We start from the raw sequence: 27,977 nt of genomic DNA on the forward strand, positions 1-27,977 counted from the left end.
TATTGGAGATGGAGGTTGTAGAGGGTTTGTTGTGAAAAGTGAATTTTTTTTTTGCTTTTTAGGGTTTAGAGTTGAAACCATTTTGACTGCGTTTAAAATTCTCTAATTTCGGTAACTGAAAACCAAACACGACGTGTTTATTGATAATCACGCCGTGGTTAACGTTCTACCCTCGACAAATCGTATTCCCCTATATAAGCACGACGTGGGAACAGCTCCTCCACGCTGTGTTTGTGGTCCAGAAAAAAAATTGGTTTTTCATAAAACAATTTACCACACCCTACACTGAACCCTTGCTTGCCCTCACGCACCATTTATTAGAAGGAGAAAAAGAACGAGAATCCTTAACAAAATAAAAGAAAGAAAGAAAAATGAAAGAGTAAAAAAAAGATAAAGGAAAAAGAAATACAAACTCAAATTACGGGTTGCCTCCCGTATGCACTTCTTTTTTAGGAGTCTTCATATGGACTCCTTTCCGCCCTACATTATGGCGGCTTCCTCCAAATCTATGTGTTCCCCTACTCTCTCCTCGCTTGGCATTCCTTCTTCATAGTGTTTCACTCGATGCCCGTTGACCTTTAAGGTTGAACCATCTTCATTGAATAGCTCTATGGCTCCATGTGGGAATACTTGCTTTGCTTTAAATGGCCCGGACCAACGTGTTTGCAACGCTCCGGGAAAAATCTTCGTCGTTGAATTGTAAAGGAGGAATATTTGACCTGCCTCAAACTCCTTGTTTCCTCTCAATCTTGCATCATGCCATTTTTTCATCTTGTCTTTGTAGATTAACGATTTTGTGTATTACTCGTTTCTCAATTCCTCCAAGGCATTCATTTTCAAAAGCCGATTAGTGCGTAATTTGCTTAGTTCAAAGTTGTATGTCTTTAAAGCCCAATACGCTTGGTGCTCGATTTCCATCGACAAGTGACAATTATTTCCAAAAACTAACCTATAAGGTGTAGTCCCAATTGGTGTCTTGAATGCGGTGCGAAATGCCCAAAGCGCGTCATCGATTTTTTTCGACCACTCTTTTTTATTGCTCCCAACCGATCGCTCCAAAATCCTCTTTAATGCCCGATTTGTGATCTCAGTTTTTCTATTTGTTTGAGGATTGTATGGTGTTGCAAACTATGGTGTACCCCATATTTTTGTAACACTTTGGCAAGTTGTTCATTGGAAAAATGGGTTCCTCGATCACTTATAAGTGCTTTTGGCATTCCAAAGCAAGAACATAATCTTTTTAGAAATTTCACAACCACTCGAGCATCATTGGTGGGTAGTGCGTGCGCCTCCACCCGCTTTGAAACATAGTCGACTGCCACGAGAATGTATTTTTTCCCTCGAGACGTTGGAAATGGCCCCATAAAATCTATTCCCCAAACATCGAATACCTCACAAACTTGGATGCTCTTTTGGGGCATCTCGTTTCGTGCTGAAATATTACCCGATCTTTGGTATGAGTCACATTCTCTCACGTAAGTGGTTTCATCCTTGATGATTGTGGGCCTGTAAAAAGCTGCATCGAATACTTTCTTGGTTGTGTATTGGGCCCCATGATGTCCTCCCATAGGCCCGCTGTGACAATGCCTCAAAATTTCACTAATTTCTTTTCCAAATATGCATCTTCAAAGGATTCCATCCGCACAAATCCTGAAAAGATAAGGCCCATCCCATAAATAATATTTGATATCTGAGAAAAGCTTCTTATTTTTTTGGTGAGTTAATCCTTTGGGAAGGTAACTGCCTGCCAAAAAGTTGGCGATATTTGCATACCAAGGTTCTTCCCCCACTACCACCATCAAGTACTCCTCCGAAAATCATCTCCAGTGATCCTGTTCTCCATCTCTTCCCTTTTTGGATTTTCTAATCTGGACCGGTGGTCGGCTGCTACATTCTCGATTCCCTTCTTGTCTCGGATCTCGATGTCAAATTCTTGAAGTAGAAGAACCCATCAGATCAATCTTGGTTTCGAATCCTTCTTGGAAAACAAATATTTGATAGCAGAGTGGTCAGTAAATACAATTATTTTGGACAAAATAAGATAGTGACGAAAATTTTCAAATGCATAAACCACCCGACTAATAGCTCTTTTTTAGTAGTGGTGTAGTTTTCTTGGGCCGGATTTAGTGTTTTGCTTGCATAATAAATGGGTTGAAAGTGCTTATCAACCCTTTGTCCAAGGACTGCTCCCAAAGCAAAATCACTGGCATGACACATAATTTCAAAAGGTAAGTTCCAATTTGGGACGATGATGATCGGGGCATTAGTCAAAATTTCTTTTAAAATTTCAAAAGCTTCTAAACACTCATTAGAAAATTTGAATGTTGCATCTTTTAAGAGTAATTGAGTTAAAGCTCTTGTTATTTTTGAAAAATATTTTATAAAGCGGAGGTAAAACTTCGTGTGCCCTAAAAAAATCCTAATGCCCTTGACATTTGTTGGTGGAGGTAACTTGGCAATAGTGTTGATCTTTGCTCGATCCACCTCAATCCCCTATTTGGAAACTTTGTGACCCAAAATGATTCCTTCCTTCACCATGAAATGAATTTTTTTCCAATCCAAGACCAAGTTGGTCTTTTCACACCTAGCAAGCATCAAATCAAGGTTAGTAAGACAATCATCAAAAGAAGAACCAAAAACTAAAAAATCATCCATAAAGACTTCCATAAAATTATCCACCATGCCATGGAATATGGACATCATGCATCGTTGAAATGTGGCCGGTGCATTGCATAACACGAAAGGCATGCGACGATACGCAAAAGTTCCTCTTGGAAAAGTAAATGTTATCTTCTCTTGATCTTTTGGGTCAATGGGAATCTGGAAGTTACCTGAAAAACCATCTAGAAAACAGTAATGACGGTGACCAGATAATCGTTCAAGAATTTGATTAATAAAAGGTAGAGGAAAGTGGTATTTGCAAGTGATATCGTTTAATTTATGATAATCGATGCACACTCACCAACCGATTACCGTTCTTATAGGTATGAGCTCGGTTTTCTCGTTCGTCACGACCGTCATGCCTCCTTTCTTTGGCACCACTTGTATAGGACTCACCCATTGGGTATCGGAAATGGAGTAGATGATTCCGACATCCATGAGCTTCATGACCTCCTTTTTGACTACTTCTTGCATATTTGGATTCAATCTTCTCTGGTGTTATACTACTGGTTTAGCTCCTTCTGCTAGATTGATCTTGTGCGAGCAATATGAAGGACTAATTCCTTTGATGTCGGTGATCTTTCAAGCAATGGAATTCTTTCGTTTCTTTAAAGCCTCCACAAGACTTTCTTTTTCATTTGGTGCAAGATCAGAAGCAGATATAACTGGCTTTTGTTCATCCTCATGCATAAAAATGTACTCCAAATGTTCCGGTAAAGTTTTGATTTCTAATTTCGTCTTCTGATCACTGACCACGGCGTGGACATCAGCCAAACATGTCGTGTTATGGTTAATAGATTCGTCAGGTCGTGATTTTTGATCCCACCATGTCGTGGTTGTATCCTTACCATGTCGTGGTGATTATTCAGAAGCTATTTTACGCTCTTCATACTCACTTTCTTAGAGAAACTTCTCCAGCTCTTCTAGGTCATTCTCAGCATAAAAATTCCCTTCAGATAAGAATGTGAATCCCTCTGACTTATCTTCTTGCCAACTTGTCAGTTCTTTTTCCAATAACTCATCAACGTCTCCACCATGAAAACTGTATCGTCACTAAAATTTGAGTGCTTCATTGTTCGATCTACTCCAAAGGTGATGGCATCTTTTCCTACCTGGAGAGTAAGTTTAGACTCTCTTACATCCACTAGAGCCTGAGCAGTGCTTAGAAAAGGTATTCCAAGAATTATTGGGACTTGATGATTTTCTTCCACGTCTAGCACAATGAAATTTGCAGGAAAAAATAATTATCAACTTTAACCAAAAGATCTTCAAAAATCCCTCTTGGAAACGTCACCGTCTTGTTTTTAAGTGAATTGCCATGCGGATGGGCCTTGGTTCCGGAAGATTCAACTTCTTCAAAAATGTATATGACATAAGATTGACACTAGCTCCCGAATCGTTCAATGGATAACTTGTAGCCAAATTCCCAAATTGACGTGGAAAAGTTAGACTTCCTTGGTCCCCTATCTTCTTTGGTAGTTTGTTCAAAATTACGGCTGAGAAATTATCGTTTAGTATTACTTTAGATGCCTCCTCCATTTTCTTTCTATTGGTGAGAAGATCTTTTAAGAAATTTGCAGACTTTGGCATTTGAGCCACTACCTCAATGAATGGAATGTTGATTTGGAGGGCCTTGATATGCTCCAGGAACTTCTTGTAGTCTTCAGTATGCTTATCTTATCTAGCTCAGCTCGGGAATGGCAATGGAGGCTGATACGGCTTATCTGGAGGGTTCTTATTTTCCTCAGCCGAAGACCACGCCATGGTCTTTTCTTCACCACGTCGTGGTTATTCGTCAGAGTGCTTTTCTCGGTTTTCTTCTTCTACCTCCTGCACAACTTTTGGATGTTCATTAGGAATTGGGGTCAAGGGAGTGATAATTGTTCCTCTCCTTGATGTCACTACGTTGATGTGCACCCCTCTTGGATTTTGTTTGGTGTTTCTTGGAAGTGTGCCCGACAAACGTTCATTGAATTTCTTAGCTAGTTGCCCGAGTTGTTTCTCAATGTTGAGAATTGAAGCTTGCTGATTTCTCATTGAAGCTTGCTAATCTCTTATTGTTACATCGGTTTCATCATGCCTCTTTTCTGATGCCGGTGCAAAATAGATGAGCATTGCTTCAAAATCTGTTTTCTTTTCGGATGTCGGTTCTTCTTTTTGATAGAACCCTCTTGCCTTTTGCTTGTACTTTTCCTCCTTGGCCTTCTTGTACTCATCATAGGGTAGCCATTCCTTTTTGGGTTTCCTGCAATCTTCATCATAACGAGCCCCACTTGATAAACATGCTTGAGCTTTCCGGTGTCCATTCTCATCAAGGTCGCAACCCTTTGTTAGATGTAAACCGCTACAATTATCACACCCAACACGAATGGCATGGATTTATTGGTCCATCTTTGTCATCCTTTAATCCATGCTATCCAACCTGACCATTACTGCTGCTATATCATTAGAAGCTGCATTCAGCATCCCTCGAGTCGTGTCATTACGTGGATTATGATATTCTCTTGAATGTTTAGAGAATTCTTCAATCAATCCCTTTATTACAGCTGGTGGTTTCTTCGTGGGTGGTCCTTGAGAATCAAAGAGCTGACTAGTTGTTATATTTACCCCATCATAGAAAATGGAGACCTCTTGTTGTATATTGATATCATAATGGGGGCAATTTCTCAATAAGCCCTTGTATCTCTCCCAGACCTTATAAAGTGATTCGCCTCCCAGCTGTTCAAAATTGGCAATTGCTTTCTTCAACTTCAAGACTTTAGATGGTGGGAAAAATTGTTGTATTAACTCTTCACACATCTTTGGGCATGTTTTTATTGATCCTGGGGGGAGTGCCTATAACCAATCTTTTGCGGCTGCTTTGAATGTAACCAATAACACCCTTATTAGCACGGTCTCGCGTGGCACATTTGGAATGTTGAAATAGTCGACGATGTTGTTGACCTCATCAATGTGCTTCTAGGCATCCTTGTGATCTTTCCCGTAGAATGGAATGTCCTTTAGTTGGGCGAGTATGTGACCTTTCAGCTCAAAGTTTGCTGTTGCTGGAATTGCGGGTTGCACAAGATCTGGCCCAGTATCGTCATGCATCTGCTTCCTATATTCCACCATTGATATATCTACAATGTCTGTCATCACTACTTCTGATTCGGGTTCACACTTTGTTTCGGATTTAGGTGTCTCGGGCTCGTGATCCACTGCCTTCTTGTGGTGAGTTTTCTCGAAGCTTTCAAAATTGCTTGATTGCGAGTTGGTTCTTGATTTCTCGATTATTTTTTCCTTCTTTTTGTGAAAAGCTGAGTCTGGATCCTCCAATGGTGGTATTACTGGTGATTTGGATCTTCGGGTCATAAACTGAAACAAAACAGAAAATTACGCATAAAACGAACAAAAATGAAGAAAACAAAAAGTAGAAGTACGCTTACCACGATGTGGTTAACGCAAAACAGAACTAAAAATGACAATAAAACTTATAAATAGAAAACTTATAACTTTATATGAGAAAAACCTCACGCAAAGGATCAATAACAATTAGCAAATAAAATTAACTATTATTGAACTATTACCCGTCAACTGAACCAAAAACTTGATATGTGAAATATATACTAGTTTTAATCCAAGTAATCTAGAAAAAAACTAAAACACGATAGGCAGTGTACCTAATCGAATAGCAGTTTAGTGCAGGTAAGTAGGGTGTCGAACATAGGAAACAGTAATGATAATTAAAATTACTACTAACGTTAACTAATTTAAATAATGATTAAAAGGGGTTTTTTCTCTAGTTTTACAAGACTAGAAACTTAAATAATCACTCAAACACTTAGCAAGGAATCAATTAACAACTAATCAAGGAACAAAAAATGATTTGAATAAAGATTATGAAAGAGACTTTCGTTTGGATATGATTCACTTACTCCTATGGTTGATTTCGTGGAAAGTGCAATGGATTAATGTGTCATCAATTACCGATTTCTAATGTAATTAGGTTAATGTTCACTAGACTAATCGTTTAGCAAACAAGTTAATTCAAACAGTGATCAGTTGATTAAACTAACAAGTTTACTAGTATTATTCAAATCATGCAAAACTTGTAATGGTGATTAATTCAATTGGTTGATCAAATTAATTTCCTATATGGTTGTTCATTAAAATGCTGGTACTCTCTTTCAAAATAACTTGTATTCTCAGGTCGTCAGTAGACAGGTACACTTCGGGAGATTTTGTGAAGACAGCCTTGTACCGAACTGCGTCTTATGTTATTTTCGATATCTACATTGATGTTGTTGCTAAATGTAATCTATGTAAAACTATTACTATTAATGCAATGGTTGTTGTACTTTGATTACTATACTGCATGTGTTGTGATACTTGACATGACGTCCTCCACCCCAGAACGTTTCCGCCGTTCCGGTTTTGGGGTGTGACAGATTCAATTTACTTACTTTTCTAGTTAATCCTAGGTTTTGTTCAAAACACTAGTCTTATAATCGTGATGGTCACAAAACTATAAGATTCAAGCAAACCAAGAAAGATAGTCATGCAATCTCAATTAACTCAATAGATTAACAGAAAAATAATTAGCATTAACATATAAAGGTTCTTTTAACAAGATAACATGATAAATAATCAAATCAACATAATCCAAAACCACAAAATCAACAAATAATTGTAAGATCCTCTACTCTAAACGAAAGTAGGGTTTTTAGCCCATAACTTCAGCAAATAAAAGAATAGAAATAGAATTCACTCTTGCAAACATAATGAAAACAAACGCATTAAGTAAAATATAGATGATTTGCCTTAGATCTCTTCAAAATCAAGCTTAGAATCGACTTTTGCACTCCACAGCTCGCAAGGGATGTCTCTGGGATACAAAAGTCGATAAAAACCTCCAGCATAAGTTAGGGTTGAGAAGGAAAACGATCTATAAATAGATCATGAAAAACAGCGAACCACAACGTGGTTAATAGCCAACATGTCGTGGTCTTCATTAAAAACATGTATCCGGCAAGGAAAGAATCCATTGCGAATCTTCAATCCACAACACTGTATTTGATGTCAACACGGCGTGGTCTTGTGAAACTTCTCCTTCTTTGAAAATCCAAGATCTTAGCTTCAATTCACCAATTTTGCTTCCTTTTCTTTTCGAGCATGTCTTGGCTGCTGCAAAACAATTTTTCAACCAATTAAGCACCTTTTGTTTCAACAATTGACACAAATGGAACATAAAATATTAACATAATGCATGAATTATATGACTAAATATGCATATATCAGTGTTTAAAGTGGGATTTCCAAACTCTATACTCTGTATACCAAATGGACCCTACCGCCAATATGATCTTACCTGGTTGTTCCTCACTTGATAGATCTTGATGTAGACATTGTGATTAGTGAGAAATATAGACTATCATTAGTCACCAAGAATGTAAGACTAAGACTTAGTAATATGAACCTAGGTCACGTCAGAGGAAAAGATAAAGTACCACTTTTATCGACGTGAGTGCATAGTTACTTTCACCTTACACATAGATATCTAATATTTAATTTGCTTAGATGCTCTATGTGCTTATTATTTCCATTTAGATCTAAGCTTCATACTTCTCATATACACTGAAAATGTCCTTTTAAGGGTAAAGTTTCCAGCTTTACCCGTTAATACACTCACTTAATGGCTATAACTCAAACCCTAGTCCTTGAAGACTTAGATCTTGATCCAAACATCATCAACACTCTAAACCAAGGCATATAAACTGAGATCTGGACTCTAGATACTACAAAACACGTAAAGCTTTAAGCTTTATCTACATGCATAACCTTTTGGAGCTAAAAAGGCCAAAATAGAGGCTTAGAGGTTGCATGGGACTTCCATGGCCATAAAGTTGGCACCTTGATGCCATGAGAGTCCCTCTAGACATTAGATCTGAAGTGTTCCTCACTAGGACGTCCAAATCCCAAGAGTCAAGCTTCTTGGACCAAAACCCACTAGAAAAGGTGCTAAGAAGATCTAACTATTCATTGAGCAAGATGAAGACTTTCTTACCCAAAAATGATGAGAAAGCCAAGGTGTTTCTAGATCTACTAGCTTCTTCTTGATTCCCCCAAGCTTCTCTTTCCTTTCCAAGCTTCAATACTCCCCAAAACACTCAAAAATGGCTCACTATAGCATTAGGGTTCGAGATCTAGGGTTTGATCGATGGAGGCTGGAAATGAGGCTGAATGGTGGGGAATAGGATGCTTAAATAGGGTACAAAAACCTGGATTTAGAGTTTCCCAAACCCAGACCAACTCGTCGAGTTGGTCCCTCCAACTCGTCGAGTAGGTTTCCTAACCCGCATCCTAAATCTGTTCCTACTCATCGAGTTCTTCTCCTTGGACTCGACGAGTTGCCTTTTGATTTGGGGTCTTTCTTTCCTTAATTGGCCTTCTGGATTCCAGGTGGTACATATCACGAGCCCGTGACCCTTTTATCAATGAGGTATAGACATAGTAGAGCCATTCCTAGAGGCCCCTGGAAAGGTGAAGTTCTTGGTAGGAGCAGTAGACTACTTCACCAAATGGATCGAAGAAGAGCCTCTGGCCTGCATTTTAGGGAGACAGATCATCAAATTCCTATGCAAGAACATCCTGACAAGATTTGGAACACCAAAACTCATGATAAGTGACAATGCATTAAAGTTTGTCGAAAACCCATTTAGTAGTTAGTGTGTTGAGAAGCACATAGAACAAAGGTTCACATCGGTAGCACACCCCCAAGCCAATGGCAGACAAATATATCAAATAGAACGTTGTTAAATGAAATCAAAAAGCGATAAGAAAAAGCTAAAGGCAAATAGGTCGAAGAGCTGCCCAGTGGGCTCTAGTCATACATAACCACACCGCCCATGAAACTCCTTTTGGTCAATGGAATCAAAAAGCAATTAGAATAAGCTAAAGGCAACCGGGTGGAAGAGTTTCCCAGAGGGCTCTGGTCATACATAACTACACCACCCACACAACTCCTTTTAGCCTAACTTACTGAACGGAAGCGGTGCTTCATACATAACTGATGGTCGCATTAATGTGAATGGTCAACTCCCAAGAGGATAAAGCAGGGCTAGATCTGAGGCAAGACCTAGAACTCCTCAAGGAAAGATGTGAGTGGTCCTATATCCACCATGCGGCCAAAAAGAATGCCATCGAAATCTATTACAACAAGCGATTGAAAGGCAAAAGGTATTTAATGTCGGAGACTTCGTGCGAATGAAGAACGAAGTAAGCCACGCCCTACCCAGAGGAAAACCGAGGCCGACCTGGGAGGGACCATACAAATTTGTTGAAGCCCATCGAAATGGGTTATATACGTTCGAAACTCCGGAGGGACGACCCATACCTAGGACATGGAATCCAAGGAACCTCAAACAGTTTTTCTTCTAAAGGAATGTAGTTCGACCAAAATGATGAAGAACCAAATGTCATTTCAAGAACAGTCACGATTAGGATATTATCTAACCTATATTAAGGAGGGAGGAATTTGTGAACTTCTTCATATCTTGTATGTTTGTTTCCCATATGGGCTTATCACCCAATTCGATTTTTAATTCGTATGCATTTACTTTTCAATGTCGACAATTAAGATAAAAGTTTATAACCACCCTATAGATAACACAAGGGGGGGGGAGACTCCAAAGGCTCATAACTTTAGTCTTGAAGTTGCTAGGCATCTCTGCCCAATTTCCACACGTCTGCCAACAGGCCCAGAAACAAAACTTAGAGATTCCAATCTCATCTTTGAAGTTGATTCGCATCTCCGCCCAACTTCCACACGGTGGCCAACATGCCAAAAAATAAAAGCTTAGAGTTTCCAATCTCATCTTTGAAGTTGCTTGGCGTCTCCACCCAACTTCCACACGCCGACCAACAGGCCCAGAAACAAAAGATTAGAGATTCTAATCTCATCTTTGAAGTTGCTTGGCGTCTCCACCCAACTTCCACACGCCGACCAGCACGCCCAGAAGCAAAATCTTAGAGATCAAAATCTCGGCTTTGAAATTGCTTGGTGTCCTCACCCTAAGTACAAAGGCTCGAAGAATTCCATCTCAAATCACTTGGAATTCTGAATAAACTTTGTCTCAACAACAGAATGCAAAAATGAAAGTCAAATAGTACAAAGACAGAGAAAGAATATAGGGCCACATTGGAAACAAATACCAAATGACAAGATGCAAAATAACATAAACTATCCCAACATAAAGGGGGGATGATTAGAGCATTGTTTCAAAAGACAATCCAAAAAGGCATTAAATAACCATACATCACGCAGGGCTACCATCTAAATGAAAAAAAAAAACATAAGCTTTCTTCACACCCGAAAGGGTAGCACAATGGGACACCAAATTTCAACCAATTACTTCAGACATGCAATGTCAAGACGACTAAGACAAAGCATAGATGCATAATCAAGCGTCGAAAAATCCACAATGGTTTGGTACATATCGTTAGTATGGTTGGAACAGGAATCACTGGCATCAGGTGCATACATCCCAGCGGCAATCTCAGCTTTTAGGCATGCATGAACATATTCCTCTACAATGACGAAACAAGCATGACGGATCCAGCGGACGCCATTGGCAAACTCATGGTGTTCAATCAATTTTTCGATAAACTGAAAAACACCCACACGAAGCATCCAATCCAAATCCTCACCCATTTACACCAATTCTAACCTAACTTCCTCAACAAGCTTGTCTCGGTCACTAACATATCGGTCCGGGCTCTTATTCTGTATCATTAAGCATTCATTGGCCTAAGTAAGAGTATCCACCTTGCTCTCCAAAACAGCTCTCACTTCCTCAACATACAACTTCTCATCCAACAACACCTCGTACTTATGGTCAAACATAAGAGTTTTCCCCTCGAGCACAACAAGTTGACAATTCAATTCCTTTTCAGTAACCACCAAAGCTAAACAACTTTGCTCAAAGTCGCTCAGCCGTTGGACGCGTCAAGCACAAAAATAAAGGGAGCACATGCACTAAGCAACAACATATTTCATGTTGTGAACAAGGGTAGGACTTATCATACTATCCATATCCGCCATGATAGTCTGAAAAAAAAAGCATGACGAGTGAAATCAATAGAATTAGCACAAATAAAAAGACGAGATCCATTTACAAGATTTGAATTAGGAGAGAAGTGGCGGATGCCTTTGTTGGATAAGGTGTCTAAGTCCATAACTTATTTGATATATACTTGACCCGACCCGGCATGGTCCATTTGGGTTGCACTTCACCCAAACTGTTTATGGATAATTTTATGAGAATTGTATACTTACGATTTATTAATATATTATAAGTTATAATATATTAATATAAAGTCATGTTATTTAATTAGTTTTAATCTTGAATTAATTATGAATTAATTTAGTGATTAAAAGGAAGACTAATTAAATCATGGGCTATTATATTTATATGGTGTGGGCTAATACTCATTTGTTAATGGGCTAAGCTTATGTGGAAGTCCATGGATGATCCATGGAGCTTTTAACCCATGGATCCTTGGAAAGGAAAAGACATGGGTTATTAGGGTTTCACCCTAACCATGCACACTATATAAACAAGCTCATGTTGCATGAAATACTACCCTAGTGTGTGTGTAATGGTGGTGGCCGATTTCTAAGTGTTAGTATACTCTCTCATATATTTTCCAAGTTTGTGGTGATTTGTGATTTCCATTTGAGGCATTCACATTATTGGTGCTTGGCTCTCAAACTCCAAGGAATCAACAATCAACAAAAGGTATGTAATTCATCTAGTCCTTTTATGTTTAAAAGTACCCCATGCCATGCTAGATAGGTTATAAACCTTGGAAATTAATATTTTGCATGTACCTTAGACAAACATAGATCCAAGGTTTATTAGGGTTGCATGTACACTTAGGAAGTGTTAGAATGCTCAAAACCCAACAGTGATAAAAAGTCGATTTTTTGCTGTCTGACTGATGAACTCGCCGAGTCCATGGGGGGACTCGCCGAGTTCATGTGTAAACTCATCCTACTCGCCGAGTAGGTTCGTGCACTCGGCGAGTAGGAGCCTCAGAATGCAGATTTTTGACTTTTGCTCCTGGAAATGGACTAGAAACATTACCCTAAACTGTTTTGGTGTTTTAAAACTTGTTTTAGTTGGTGTAATGGTAGTTCTAATCCATTTACAATAGCTTATATCAAAATTTCATGCTTTGTATGTGTTCATATAATTCTTGAAACTTTGATGATCATGTTCATGTTCTTATGAATTTAGAAGATGATAGGAATTATTTGCTGAATTGTTTAGGATTAATTCTTGATCATTTATGTGTTTTAATGGAGTCCATAATTTGTCCTCAAGTTATGGATATCCAAAGGTCACTTCTTTTAAACACACACTTAAAACACATAAGTTACATAAAATGAAGAGTCTTCATTTTTATGAACCTTTAATTCATAAGTTATGAAATGAAAAGTTTTGGATAGTTACAAAACTTGCCCTCAAGTTTTGGAATTTGTAAAGTTTCACACACTTTAATAAACTTTAATTCCAAACCCTTAGAGTTTTAAAAGTTAAAATTCAACCCTTATACTATTTATAATATTAATGGTTAATTATTATATATATGTATAAGATCAAGTCGTTTTACCGTTAGTAGGCCTCATTCACGAAGTCGGTCTATAAGGGGGGTATAAGGTTGTTGCCTATAAAATGGCAACTTAATGGGTGTCCATTCTCACCCACCGCTTCCTTGATCGGTGGAGGGTCGTTAGCCGAACGGGTAGGACAATGACTTTAAATTCTCATTAAAAGTATAATGAATATTATAAAGTAACTAAACCTTTTATAAATTCCCAATCTTAGTTACTTTAGGAAAATGTGAATATGGTGCTAACCCATGAAATTCACACTTTGTACCTTACCAAGTCGTTGGTGGAGCGTGTGTGGTTAACCGGCACACTAACTTGGACTAGTAAGGATCACGAAGGGTGACTTAATGTTTATCATAGATCGGTGGAGCGTGTGTGGTTAACCGGCACATCGATTAGGTGATAATATTAAGGGTACCAAGTGAGTTTGCATGGTTATTCACACCTTGTTTTGTGATCCTCGGCATCCCAGTCACAAAACCTGAAGGGCACAATCGAGATTGAAACATGCCATTGAAAAGTTCAATGAATCTCAAAAGATCTAGGAGTTTCAAATCCAATTAAAACCTAATAAATTATTTCGTTTTTCATGGTGGAAATTGGTGAATCGTCATTCACCTACCTTCAAATATTTTATAGCTTGGATTACGGCATCCCTCTTCCAAGTTATAAAATATTGTGTTGGGTCCTAGCCTTAATATTTCATATTGGGTGTTATATTAAGGACTTGAATCAACTAACTTGATTTTCTCCCATTGTAGATGTCTGGTTCAGACAACTATGATCTTCCCAAATCGCTTGAAACAAGCTTTCCTCTTGAAGATGATGTCCCTCAACATCATGCTTCACTCCCCCCACCTCCTCCATTTATTCTCCCTGACCCACAAGCCCGAAGACTTGAAAGGTTCAAGATCACTCAAGCTCTACTAGAAATGAAACATAAAGATGGAAGACCTGTGTGCACTCATGTCTTAGGAATGAAGTCACACATAGACAGGTTGAGAATGTTGGGTGCTGTTATTTCAAGGAAGTTCGCTATTGACTGGGTTCTTCAGTCACTTCCTGAGTCATATAGTGAGTTTATTAAAGACTACCATATGACAGATCTCGACATAACCCTAATAGATCTTTCTTATTAGCTTGTTGCTGCTGAATCAGCAATGATTTGGCGCAATGGTCGAGCAAATATTGATGGAAAATCTATTTCTCAAACTTCCATGGACATGGACAATGGTAACATTGGAAGTCCAGAAAAGCTTTCTCGTCCCAATGGAAGGGGATCGGCCTTGGTCAACCCGGTTGACCAAAAGGTAAAGGGAAAGGCTAAGTCTGTGATTGTCTCGTGTACCATTCCCAAAGAGTCTATATGTTTTTATTGTCATGAGAAGGGACATTGGAAGCGAAGCTGCCCTGAATACCTGAAATATTTGAAAGCAAGTAGAGACAAAATGTTTGACTCGGCTTCAGGTAAGTCCACTATCTAACTTTGTTAAAGTTCCTAATTGTTGATTCTTATTACATGATGTGACTAGGTTGCATCTTGATGTTTAGCAGGATCGAGCAAAAGGAAGGTTAAAATAAGAGTGTGCTGAATCTGATCACGAAGATGGATTTCTATCGCATGGTTCGAGGATCGGATTTTTGAGCTACTACTTAAAAGTTATGATAGATTGCTAGGAAATATGTAATATCATAGTTTTCATTTGAAGATGCATTGTAAGGAATATTTTTTCGCATTTTAATAAAGAAATAAAAGTTTTGTTTAGTTTATTTTATATTATATCCCCTTACAATGGAATTTATGGAAATTGATGTTTGTATGTTTCTAGCAATATTGGAAATATGAGTTTGATTCTCTCATATGTGGTAGTGTCTGAATTTACCAAATGGGGAAAGGTTCTCATCACCCAAGCTTCAGTTAGACAGAAACTTGGAATCATACAAGTTGTATTGTATGATGAATGATAATTTTCATCTTTGTAAAAATTGAGACTAATTCATTGATCACATGCATATGTGAGTCAATTGAAGGACTAAGGAATTAGGTATACTGGGTGTGTGTTGGTCAAGGTCCACCACAAAGATCAATTCGTCATGATTTACTAGAGATTAGTAAATATGGTTATACTTATAAGTTTAAGTATAATTCTGTAACATTGGAAAAGTTTCAATGTATGGCAGAACGGATGAGATGAATCAAATTTGGCAGAAAGATAAAAGTTTCTCAAATATGAAAATATGGGAGAGTACTTTAGTATCATGTTTTTATGATCATCTTAATGATTATGAAACCATATCACAAATTCATACTCTAAGGACATCTTAGTGCATTGTTATGACTAAGATGAGGGGTCATGAATTGTTGGAATGGTTAAAAGCAAGAAGATGGATCATACATGTTTTTATGATCATCTTAATGATTATGAAACCATATCACAAATTCATACTCTAAGGACATCTTAGTGCATTGTTATGACTAAGATGAGGGGTCATGAATTGTTGGAATGGTTAAAATCAAGAAGATGGATCATACTTCGTTCCAAAACAACTCTTAGAGTCATACTCCAAGATTGTAACATTGAGTGACATAAAGTAAGGTTTAAAACACTTATCAAATGTAGTGTAAAATGTTTTCTACTCCTGTACATTTGAAATTGGTAAGTTGTGATGTCTTGGATAAGACAAAGACCAACTAAGACCAATTGTGTGAAGTGTTTATCTTAATAAGAATCTGCACTATCCCTTGAATATTTGTTTTGTCAAGGAATGGTTCTTGACTAGGGAAACTTATATGTCAAGAGGACAGTGGGAGTCTTAAAGATCCTGAAAGGATTTCAAGATTTAATCAAGAGTAAAACCTGAGTTTTATCACTAGCACACGACTTAAGGTTTGAAACCTATTAAGTTGACATAATTCTTGTTTCTGTGTCTGTTCCTATTAAGTTGACTATGCATATGAGTTCTGTTAGTTCTAAACTGTGTGCATAATAACTTGGAAGCATTGGTGGGCCTTGTGCTACCAGATGACAAGAAATTAAGATTGAACAAGTTCAATACATGTAAGGCTGAATTTGTTACTAACCTTGTCTTGTGATTATGGTTTTGACAAATTCACATGGATAGGAACTCATACACCATAAAATCTAAGTGTCATAAGGTTTCTCTCCGATTCATGAAAATGATGGTGAGGAAATGCTTTCACTAAGAAGATTTTAAGTAGATAGCAATTGTGATGTTTGCATTCTCAAAGTCGTTAGTGGAGCGTGTGTGGTTAACCGGCACACTAACATGGACTTGTGAGAAATGGCAAAGGTCTAAACAATTAAGACTATGATTACGACATCCCTTTTCATAGTTCTGGAAATTGTTTAGACACACATGTGAGCTATCTAAGAAAGGGTGTACGAATCTAAATTTCAGAAGTCCAGCTGATTTCTGGAAATATGTCAGAGCTAGTGGGAGCATAAGTGTTATGCTGATAATCATCATGTTAGTGGGAGCATGATTATTATGTTTAGTGTTGCAAGTTAGCAATGTTAATTATAGAAAAACAAAAGTTTCTATTCGTAAAGTTGTAGGGGTTGAAAAAGTTGTTTTGCTATAATTAAGGGAGATGAAATTATACTTCATTTCAATTCTAAAAGCTTAGATTGAGTTTTAATCATCTTTAGTCAAGGATATATATATATGAATTTTATGTTGGAATGGTTCAACATAAGGAAATTCTATATATATTGCGTTCTCAAATTCGATTATGATTACAACATCCCTCTTCATAGTCGATTTTTGAAAACATGGAAAATAAAAAAAAAATATTGTAGCAAAAGACTGATCCAGTATCAGGTCTTTATGTGAGACATCGTGAATCGTGTCCCATATGCTTCGGGTATAGGATCGGTCACATGTGCTATAATATTCATCCTTTCTAAATTTTCCAAATGCTCAGAGCATTAAGAAGGGAAAAGTCTAGAATTGGATAAGACTGAAATGATTAAGCAATTGTCGAGGACTATCTAAGGCTCACCAAAGATTGGTTGCTCAGGGACAGTTGGAAGTATAGTGTTAAATTTTGGAAGGACCATATGGATATATTCTGAAAAGAGGTAGCTCTTGTTCAGATATGACAATCAAAATAGGAATATGGAAATTTTCCATATTGGGAGTTGGATATTAAGAATCTATGAGAAAGTTAGAAACTTTTATGCAAGAAGGATGTTCAAAGCAATGTACTTTGAATATGAGAGTTCGTTTCCATAGAGTTGATCTCCTTTGGAATCCTCTGTAATGACTGATGACAAGGTTTTGGTGACCTTGTGCATAATCATTACGAGAGGATCAGTGCATATAAGTTTAAAATCTAACAGTTTTTTTTGGTAAATGGTAGGAATTAGGAATTCTTACATTTACAATAAGGATTTGGGATTGTGAAATGAGCATCATTGGAATCATGTTCAATTGATCTATTTCACAAAGTAAAGATCATAGACAAACATAGTGTGCATACTTGGAGTATGGCACAACTATTGTTTAGAAAAACAAAGTGTACATGCTAGGAGCATGGGACGACTGTTGTTTTTTGTTCAAGTATTAAGTTGATTATTTGAAACATTATACAATGAATAATGTGTAATCAATATGGTGATAAATAAAAGGTGGTTTTATTTATATTCAAAAGGGTTCTGAGACCATATTGGATTCGATTATTATTGTGTTTCACTTTGCATGTTTTGACTTCCAGGATAGCTAGGTTATTCTTTCCGAATGACTAAGTTATTTAAACACTCCACAGTCGTTCATATGTTGGAAGTAGGTATGAATTAAGACTGTCATGAATCGAGTTTGTAGATGGCTAAACGTGTTTAGACATAGCAATGGTTGCTACAACATTCATGAGTACTCATAAGTTATGAGTATTGGAATTAACCCACGCTCACTTGTATCACTTCATGGAATTTATCTCGAGTGATCGTGAGACGGTAATATCATATAAGTCTTCAAACCTAGAGATATGAGTTGTTACCTATGAGTTGGTTGTGCATTGATTGCACGTAAACGCATCAGTAACTTGATGTTATAAAACATGCCTTTGTGTATAATTCAACAAGTAGTAGAAACAAGTATATGAGTCGAAGTTTATCTGTTCCTTCTAGTCCTTGGAGGATTAGAAGCAATATCTGGGCCCCTCGATGATTTTGTTTTGACCTATGTACCGGGCCCGGTCAGAACCTAATTGATGTGTTCAATTCAGTTCTTTGTCAAACAAATCGGAAATCGGGAAACAAACTGCTGGACAATAAGTACGACGTTGTTCCATGTATTTGTCCGGCTGATATCATGAGAACAGAGGATTATATGATCACTTATCTAAAATGGCGCTTCATAGTTCAACAGAGTTTTCGAGAGCTACGATTGCTGGTTGGTTCTTGAAGTAACATACGCAAATACAGTTATTAGACTTATCCAAGTGGGAGACTGTTGGATAAGGTGTCTAAGCCCATAACTTATTTGGTATATACTTGACCCGACCCGGCATGGTCAATTTGGGTTGCACTTCACCCAAACTGTTTATGGATAATTTTATGAGAATTGTATACTTACGATTTATTAATATATTATAAGTTATAATATATTAATATAAAGTCATGTTATTTAATTAGTTTTAATCTTGAATTAATTATGAATTAATTTAGTGATTAAAAGGAAGACTAATTAAATCATGGGCTATTATATTTATATGGTGTGGGCTAATACTCATTTGTTAATGGGCTAAGCTTATGTGGAAGTCCATGGATGATCCATGGAGCTTTTAACCCATGGATCCTTGGAAAGGAAAAGACATGGGTTATTAGGGTTTCACCCTAACCATGCACACTATATAAACAAGCTCATGTTGCATGAAATACTACCCTAGTGTGTGTGTGTAATAGTGGTGGCCGATTTCTAAGTGTTAGTATACTCTCTCATACATTTTCCAAGTTTGTGGTGATTTGTGATTTCCATTTGAGGCATTCACATTATTGGTGCTTGGCTCTCAAACTCCAAGGAATCAACAATCAACAAAAGGTATGTAATTCATCTAGTCCTTTTATGTTTAAAAGTACCCCATGCCATGCTAGATAGGTTATAAACCTTGGAAATTAATATTTTGCATGTACCTTAGACAAACATAGATCCAAGGTTTATTAGGGTTGCATGTACACTTAGGAAGTGTTAGAATGCTCAAAACCCAACAGCCTTGGACCAAGTGCTTAGGAAGGAAATTATTAGAGGAGTGCTCTCAACCATGAATCCTAGAACCACCCCCTTTGGATGGAGTAGGAGTGGGATCATGGTCGGAAAAGAAACTTATAGGAGTTAAACTAGGGACAACAATAGTTGTAGAACCGGACTGCTTCGACGTCCCTTGATTTCTATGAGATTATTGAACGTCATCATCTGTAATCACCACACCCCCTCTTTATCAGAGGGAATAGAACCTATAAAACATGTGAGACCCCTATGTTGATTCATGTGCCTCCCCATGTTCCAGTTAGTCGCATCGAAAGAAATGTCGGCAACGCTCAAAATTTGCTTTCCTTTTTGCCCTGGCCCGCTGAACACCAAAAATGATGCCTTCTTTATTATCCTACACCATCTCAGAAGAAGAGGGAGCGACTGTTCTTGAGGGAATGACGACAGAGATAGGTCGAACCATTATAGGTGGATCAACACCGGATATGGCAGAATCGTCTAGAGGTATATCTGAGTACTTAGGAAGAATAGCCAGACGATCAACCGTACACGAAGGAGGAATAGTATGAAGGTTCGTAGATTGGATACAAACAAGAAAGAAAAAATAACAAAGACGTTTTCACTAAGAAATGATCCTCACAAAGAGAATCTTAACAAAGAGACTATTAAGGTTGTAATGAGAACAACCCGAGTATACAAATATATAGTAGAACTAGTAACAATCAATCCTGAAATTTAGGGGATTGACTCTAATCTAAGTAAACCGAATGATCCTAATCACTGAGATTAAGGATCAGTTAACCGACACCTTCTATTACTATATTTACACAATATAAAGTAAATACACTATTACAAGTGGTCACATACCGACGTTGGTCAGTTGCATGAGCTAGCATTGTCGTTGGCGTTGGCGCTGGCGCGTGAGCTGATTGTCAACGTGTATTTGAATCATCAGATTATAAGGATCGATCTTACAATCTCCCATAATCTAATGATGTCAAAACTAACTCTAATTGCAAATGTCAGCTTCATCCATTATTTCTTGTTTCATCCACTGGAAGTTATCTCCTTCAAGCTCTTCAATGTGATTACTTAGTTCCACTGAGATCAGCCATTGATAATCTTGTTCCACTTATTCATGCACCATGCACTCCATTCGAAGATAAAAATATGCTCATTGGGAGCATCATGAAGTTCTTCATTGCGTTGAAAGCACATCTGATTTTATACATTGAGATAGAACATACCATGCTCAGGCTCCTGAATGAACAAGTGTTGAATCGAATGAACACTCACTGGCAACATTTTTTTGATGTAGATATTGCCAAAATGAAGAAGGAACTTGGCATATTTGGATTGCCTTTGCTTTGGGGCTGGCGTTGAGGTAGAAGGCTGAGAAGGAGGAGCTGAAGGCACTAAATTTAGCTTTTTTACTTTATTGATCATTTTTTGTAGTACTAACTTTAGCTCTTAAGCACAAATACTTTTATGCTTTGAAATTAAATCATGAATCCAAGTCCACTCGATGTAACAATACTTGACCAATTCGCGAGCAAACACAATTTCAGTGTATACATACTTAGTTTTCTTTCTGACTAGATGAATCTTCAGTGTTTCATCCTTGGGTTTAGTACACCTAACCTTAATGATAGGATCGGGTTTAGTTCTCCGAATTAGAAAGTTCTATAATTTCTTCCGGTCAATACGATCATTCAGCTGTGAAATCCTTTTCAGTTGGCGACCAAATTGTTAAAGCATTGTAGATTTGATCATTGTTCATTTATGCACCATTCAGTAGAGGAAAACTTCATTTCAAGCTTAGTGGAACGACATTCATCATTCTCCTATTTCTAAGAGGCATTATGCTCAGTGAGAATTTTTCAAACCTCCTCAACTGGAAATCTCCTGTCCCTGGCCAATGTGTCTAGACTGACTGTGAGCTTCCTTTTCTCGCTGGGACGAGCAGAGGAGTCTTCACCAGTGTCATGAACTTTCCCTGAGGAGGTGGTCTTCTTTTTCCTTGTGATGAGGAAACTTCCCCTCAGGATTAGCTTATAGATAAATAATATTTAGAGGCATAGCTTGTGACATGAAATCCATATCCAGAAAGTCTTCATCATCATCAGTGTCAGGCTGATCATCAACATCTTCAAATTTTTCTGTGTGTACTACTATTGCTTTATCATTCTCCCTCTTTTTGACATCATCAGCATGTGGAGGAGACCCTGGAGGAGACCTAGGATGAGTGTTGATAGGATAAGAGGGAATTGAAGGTGGGGGATTTGAAGGAGGATGTGGTTTAAATAGAGCTGGAGGATTGTTACAAGTAGGCGGAGGTGGAGGAGGTAGTGGAGGCTGATGATTGTGATGAGAACTGGAGGGAGAATCAACAATATCTTTAGTGCCTTCTACCATGGGAATGATGCGCCTTATGTGATCCACATTTGGCCTCAATATTAATCAGATGTTATCCCAATGAATCAGTCAAGTTGAGCAGCAATGTAAGCTTGGAGAGAACGATTGATTGAAAATCAGATGAAATAGACTCCCCCTGAAAAGTAGCAGCAACTTGAAAGGGAGGAGGCTGCGGAAAAGTAGCACCGATAGCACCAACATTAAGTGGAGGAATGGTAACGACGAGAAGGGGAATAGATGTATCAGCGAGTGGAGGTGTTGTCTCACGTTGTGGGATGGGTTCAGGTGGAGATGTTAGTGGAATGGATAGATCAACTTGTGGAGGAGTTGATCCATGCTATGTTATGGGTTCAGGAGAATGAATGGGAGATGGAGAGTGAAAATGAATGTGTTTATTCAGTCTTGGAGGAGATACCCTGGCTGAAATCGGAGAGTCAGAAAAATGACCTTCAGCTTCATATTCATTCTCTCCAAGTGCAAACTGAATAGGTATAAGAGCAATAACCTTTGTTTCTTGATCAAGAACAACAACCAATTCAGTATTAGCGTTGTGGTAAGTTCAGGAGGCACTTGATTCACTGGAGGAATTATTGGATTCTGCATCCTCGTCTTCTTCATCTTCTGCATCCTCATAATTATATGGATGTTATGTCCAAAGAACCATCCACTGAAATAAGTGAATATCTCCTTCTTTAGGGTCTGCATTGATTATTTTTGAGGAAGAATCGGATCTGGAATAGATTCCCCATGATTGTTTTTATAACCCATTCAGCGTGTCCCAAAATAAGAGCAATCCAACATTGATATGACACATATGTTGGACGCTTATTGCCGCTGATACACTCCACCATCTGATCAAAGAAAAATTAAGCAAAATATAGGTTTTTTTTCATAAACTATGGCATATGGAATTTATCTCTCGAACAAATTCAACTAGTCCAAGCTACCACTTTTGTGCCATATACCTTCCGAATAACTCCCATCACATATTTCCAGCCAACATTAAGAGAATGGCGAAGAACATATTTGGCAGGGTCTCGTTTGCCCTGAAGAGAGAGATCATACCCAATTCCTGGAATATATGCATCTGGCTTTAGAAGGAGTCTCGTCATATGCATCTTAACAAGGGAGACGAAGAACTTTTCGTATGAGTGTTGGAGATATGTCGACCCTTGAATGACCATCTCCAATAGTTTTGGAGATTATTTGAGCATTTGCGTCATGTAAAACCCCGACGTTGAGGTATTTTTAAATTTAACCCTTAAGTATAAAGACTTATAGTATTTGGCCCTTGTGTATGAGAAAGTTAGAAAAAGGGCCCATAGTGGCATTTTTGTAAATTCCGAACTAAGGCTAGTACGTTGAGCGCACGTTATGTATGCTGAGAGTACATGCACATGTCTAAGTACGCTAGGCGTATACCGAGTACGCAGGGCATACGTGAGAGATCCTCAAACCCTAATTTTTAGGGTTTGGACCCTATTTAAACATCATTATGGCCTCTAACCTAATCTCTCATCAGCCACCAACACCTCCAATCGATTTTAGCAAAACCTAGCCACTTGTTTGAGCATTCTTGACCCTTGTATGTGTGTTTGGTGATCTTAAAGGAGTAAGAAGGAAGTAGAGCCACCTTGGAAGCTTGAAGGAGCCTTGGATTTGGGATCTTCACCTCTCTAGAAACCTCCAAGAGGTATAAAGTTGCAAACTTGGCTTGTATTTCATTAGATCTTGCTAAGTCCTTGATTCTTGAACATTTGTCCCATTTCTTGACCTTTTTGGAGTATGTGATGCTCTAGTCTATTCTAGTTGCCCTTTCAGATGTTTTGAGGGGTTTAGAAGCATAAAAATAAGATCTTGGCTCTTAATCGTTTTCCATGCATGTGTTTGATTGTCTTAATGGGTTAAGAGGATGGAGTTTTTAGCATTTAAATCTTATTAGCCATGCAAGACCATAAAGTTGGAAACTTTATGGTCAAGGATGATATTTGGGAGTTGGATATACAATTTGGTCGTGATAGCTTAAGCAATAAGCTCTTAATCCATTAAGTGGAAAATCAGTGTGTACGTTGGGCGTACCAATTGGTACGCTTTTGGGTGTCAATTTATGACACGACACGAAAAAAATACACGAAATAAAACGAAAACGGGACGAAATCAAAATTCGAATTCGTGTTCGTGTCGTGTTTGTGTTAAGATTAAAAAACACGATGTCGTGTCGTTTCGTATTCGTGTTCATAAATCGACACAAAATTGACACGATTAAGCATGTGGTTGTCGTGTTCTTCGTGTTTGTCATTTTTTGCATGTTATATATCTTTAAGTATGAATGAAATAAACTAATAGTTATGTAATATTATTTTTTTCGTGTTGTGTCGTGTTGTCGTATTTTAATTGGTTCGTTTTTGTGTTAATGAAAAAAATCATGACATCATGTCGTGTCGTGTTCGTGTTATACAAAACTTTGTCGTGTCGTGTCGTGTTAGACAAAAACACAACATGACTGCCAGATTTGACGGCCCTAGGTACGCTGCACGTATGCAGTTTGAGTCCCGACTCCTTGGACAATGAGTGCGTCTGAGGGCTAGGTTGACTCAGATGAGTTGACTCGGCTGGGTTGAATCGCTTGATTTCGTTGATTTTGACCAAGGGTATTTTTGGGAAATTGATTTTAATTTAGATTGGGAAATGTTTTGATTATTAAGAGTCGGGTAGAGCCGGTTGTCGGAGCAGAGATTCATTCAGATTGTTTTCAGACTAAGAGGTGAGTTTTCCTCACTGTACATATGGGTCGAAGGCACCAAGGCCGACCTATTTGATTAGATATCATGCTTTGTTGTATGTTGTTATGTGGTACTGGCTATGTGATAAGATTGGTAGAGCTGTAGGACTACATGTGCTTGCTGTTATTGATTGATAATGTTATGTATTGATATGTTATGGTTTACTGGGTTGAGGCGGACCAGTTGATACTGGAGGCCAAGACACCCAGGGCGGTCCAGATAGACTGAAGGCCTGTAAGGTGGTCCATGCAGGCCAAAGGCCGAGAGAACGGTCCAGATAGGCTGAAGGCCTAGTGAGGCGGTCCAGTCATGTTGAAGGCTCTGTATTCGTGTTATTGTTTGTTATGTTTATATGGTGGTACTTTAGGGGAACTCACTAAGAATTGGCTTATAGTTTTTGTTTTGTTTCAGGTACTTCTAAGGATCGCGGCAAGGCGAAGGCATGACCTTACACATCCTTGGTTTTATGTTGTTGGATCTTGGGAGACACTGATATTAAATAATGTTTTTGGTAACAATGGTTATGTAAACACTGTTTGAGCAAATGGGTTGTTTTTGAAAAGTTTAAATTTGTTGTGATTTTTTTGCATTACACATCAACTACACATGTGTAATAAAACCCACATACTTGCTTTGGGAAGAAGGGCTCTGGAATGTCACTTAAGTCATAGCAAAGAGGGCATCACTTCAAATATTCAACAAAGTCTTCGATGCCTGAATTTTGATGTTTCGGTGGAATGGCGTCTATGAAGGCGACATTATTGGCTTGGATGACAATGGGAGTATCAAAAGTATTGTGAGCCTTTAGAACATCTACAATATGAATGAAATCAAATAAAACTTGAGCAATTGTTGATGTCTGTAAAGAGATTGAACTGAAGCAGCAGAACTTTTGAAAAAATGAAAATGATCGAAGTGGGATTGGAGAGATTTTGCTTGAAAAGTGAAACGGAGAGACCTAGGAGAGAGAAAACTCCTTTTTATATTCAAAATTCCCCCACCTTTCACGTAATCATTGGGGAAGAAAACGTTCCATAAAAAGCTCGAATCCCAAGGTAGGTTTGCATTCTTATCCTCATCTAAAAGTTACCATTGAATAATTACTATTTTGAAACAGCGTATCACATATTGCAACCTAATGTATCAATATGTCACGAGTTACAGAAGAAGATATCAGCGTATCATGAGTTGCAGCGGAATGATGGATGTGTTAGTGATGTCTCCTGATAGTATGTTATGATACTTTAGATCATTGACATAGTGTTGCGAAATCTCATCAGTGTATGGTTTTATACGTTGAACCATTAACTTCTTTTATTAGAAGAAAGGGGAAAGAGTGGATAGGTGCATGTAATATACCCTGGAACAAGATATACCCATCGGCACAAATTTTTTTAAGTTCTTATCAGCGTCTGGCATCTTACGCTGAATCATAAAACTTTTAAGAAGAAAAATAGGGTGACAAGGGGCTAGTGCATGTGATAGCCTACGAAACATAGTCTAACCATCGACACATAGTTTCAAATTTTTATCAATGTATGGTAAAATACAGTGAATCATCAATTTCTATTTTAAAAGAACTTGAGTAACCCTTTTTCAATTAAGGACCTAAAAAGTATCTCTTACGTTTATGACAGTGAAATCAGGGTAGGCCACTGGGTAATGCTCGATGTTTCAGCAGAACGTGAAACTTGATGCATATGACAAGCATGCTTCCAGGGACAGAGTCTGGATGACTGATCAATCATGAAATACACCCAAGCCTTATAATAATTTTCTGATAAGGCGATATCACGTTGAATGATATGTCAATGCATAAGCGTCAGCGTGAGTGGGTGACTTAATGGCATCTCATCATATGGTATTGCTGATGAGATACTTAGAGAGATTTTGTCAGTGCATAAGTGTCAGGGTGAGTGGGTGACTCAATGACATCTCATCAGATGGTCTTGCTGATGAGATACTTAGAGAGATTTTATCACATACAGCAGCATGCTTCTAGGGACACAGAATTTTCAAAAGTTTCATACTTTCCATTCATTGGTACAAGACAAAAATAATAAATAAAATAAAATAATTAGTCAAACAAGGAAGCATTCAAAGAAGGAAAACATGCAACTTTTTCAGAAAAATCATAAAGACCAGATTTGGCGGATCCTTTGAATTGAAAGGTCATTAATGACTACCTTCTTTCAAAGAAATCTACCAAGCTACCTTCGTCTATAAAAATAACATAACTGAAACACAACCAAACACATTAATTAGGCGATATCATGATGAAGGATATGTCAGTGTATAAGCGTCAGGGTGAGTAGGTGACTCAATGGCATCTCAGCAGATGGTATTGCTGATGAGATACTTAGAGATATTTTGTAACATATAGCAGCATGCTGTAGGTAGAGAGAATTGTCAAAAGTTTCATACTTTCAATTCATTGGTACAAGAAAAAAAATAATAAATAAAATAGAATAATTAGTCAAACAAGTAAGCATTCAAAGGAAAACATGAAACTTTTTAGGAAAATTCATAAAGACCAGATTTGATGGATCCTTTAAATTGAAAGGTCATTAATCACTACCTTCTTTCCAAGAAATCTACCACGCTACATTCGTCAATAAAAAGAACATAACCAAAACACAACTAAACACATTAAAATACGGGTTCAAACACAAAAATTAGAGAGAAATATTCCCGTACATTGAAGTATTGCAGATGGATTCCAAGCTCCATATCTATCAAAACCAAAAGAGGTTCAACAAGACACAATCATTGTAACAAATGAGTTATAAGGTTCCGATCTTTGTAACCTTCGAGTTATGAAAGGGGGTAGGAGAAGACTCGAAGAAACAAGGCGTTGGGAACCATGAAATGAGAGACATGGAGCATTGTCTTGACAATGTGTTCTTTGGATCGCAGATGGGGTTTGGTGTAGTAGTGAGAGTGTCTATGGAAATTAGTCGTGCTATACTCACTAGATTCACCTAGCCACATTGTAATAGAAATAGGTTTCAAGGAAGGGCAAGAAGAGCATCAATAACCTAATGTTTAGACACAATTTTTTCTATCTTGTGTCAAATATGAGTTGCTTAGTGCCAATCACCCTAACCATCATCTTCATACTAAAGGATGCAGACACTAAAGAAAAGATGCAGAGCCAAGATCAATGATAAGATCTTGCAACAAATGGTGTGTAAGGTTAGGCGAGCTGGTCTTTTCTTCTTAACAAAAAGAGA

The 27,977-nt window shown here is 37.8% G+C and overlaps 1 protein-coding gene and 1 non-coding gene across 2 annotated transcripts; one reads left to right on the forward strand and one right to left on the reverse strand.

Annotated features, from left to right (window-relative positions):
• Positions 1–801: 801 nt before the first annotated feature.
• On the reverse strand, positions 802–1,568 carry LOC145105412 (uncharacterized). The gene is made up of 2 exons (XM_079042525.1): positions 1,140–1,568; positions 802–1,065 (listed from the first exon to the last, which is right to left on the reverse strand). Exons 1-2 carry the CDS (start codon positions 1,566–1,568, stop codon positions 802–804), a joined length of 693 nt encoding a protein of 230 aa, XP_078898651.1.
• A 3,737-nt stretch (positions 1,569–5,305) lies between these two features.
• LOC145110513 (small nucleolar RNA R71) lies at positions 5,306–5,412 on the forward strand. The gene has a single exon (XR_013709891.1). It is a non-coding gene; the product is annotated as a small nucleolar RNA R71 (small nucleolar RNA).
• Positions 5,413–27,977: the final 22,565 nt, after the last annotated feature.

This window comes from Lactuca virosa, chromosome 4, assembly GCF_052849685.1.
Source record: "Lactuca virosa cultivar CGN04683 chromosome 4, Lactuca_virosa_CGN04683_v6, whole genome shotgun sequence".
NCBI lineage: Eukaryota > Viridiplantae > Streptophyta > Magnoliopsida > Asterales > Asteraceae > Lactuca > Lactuca virosa.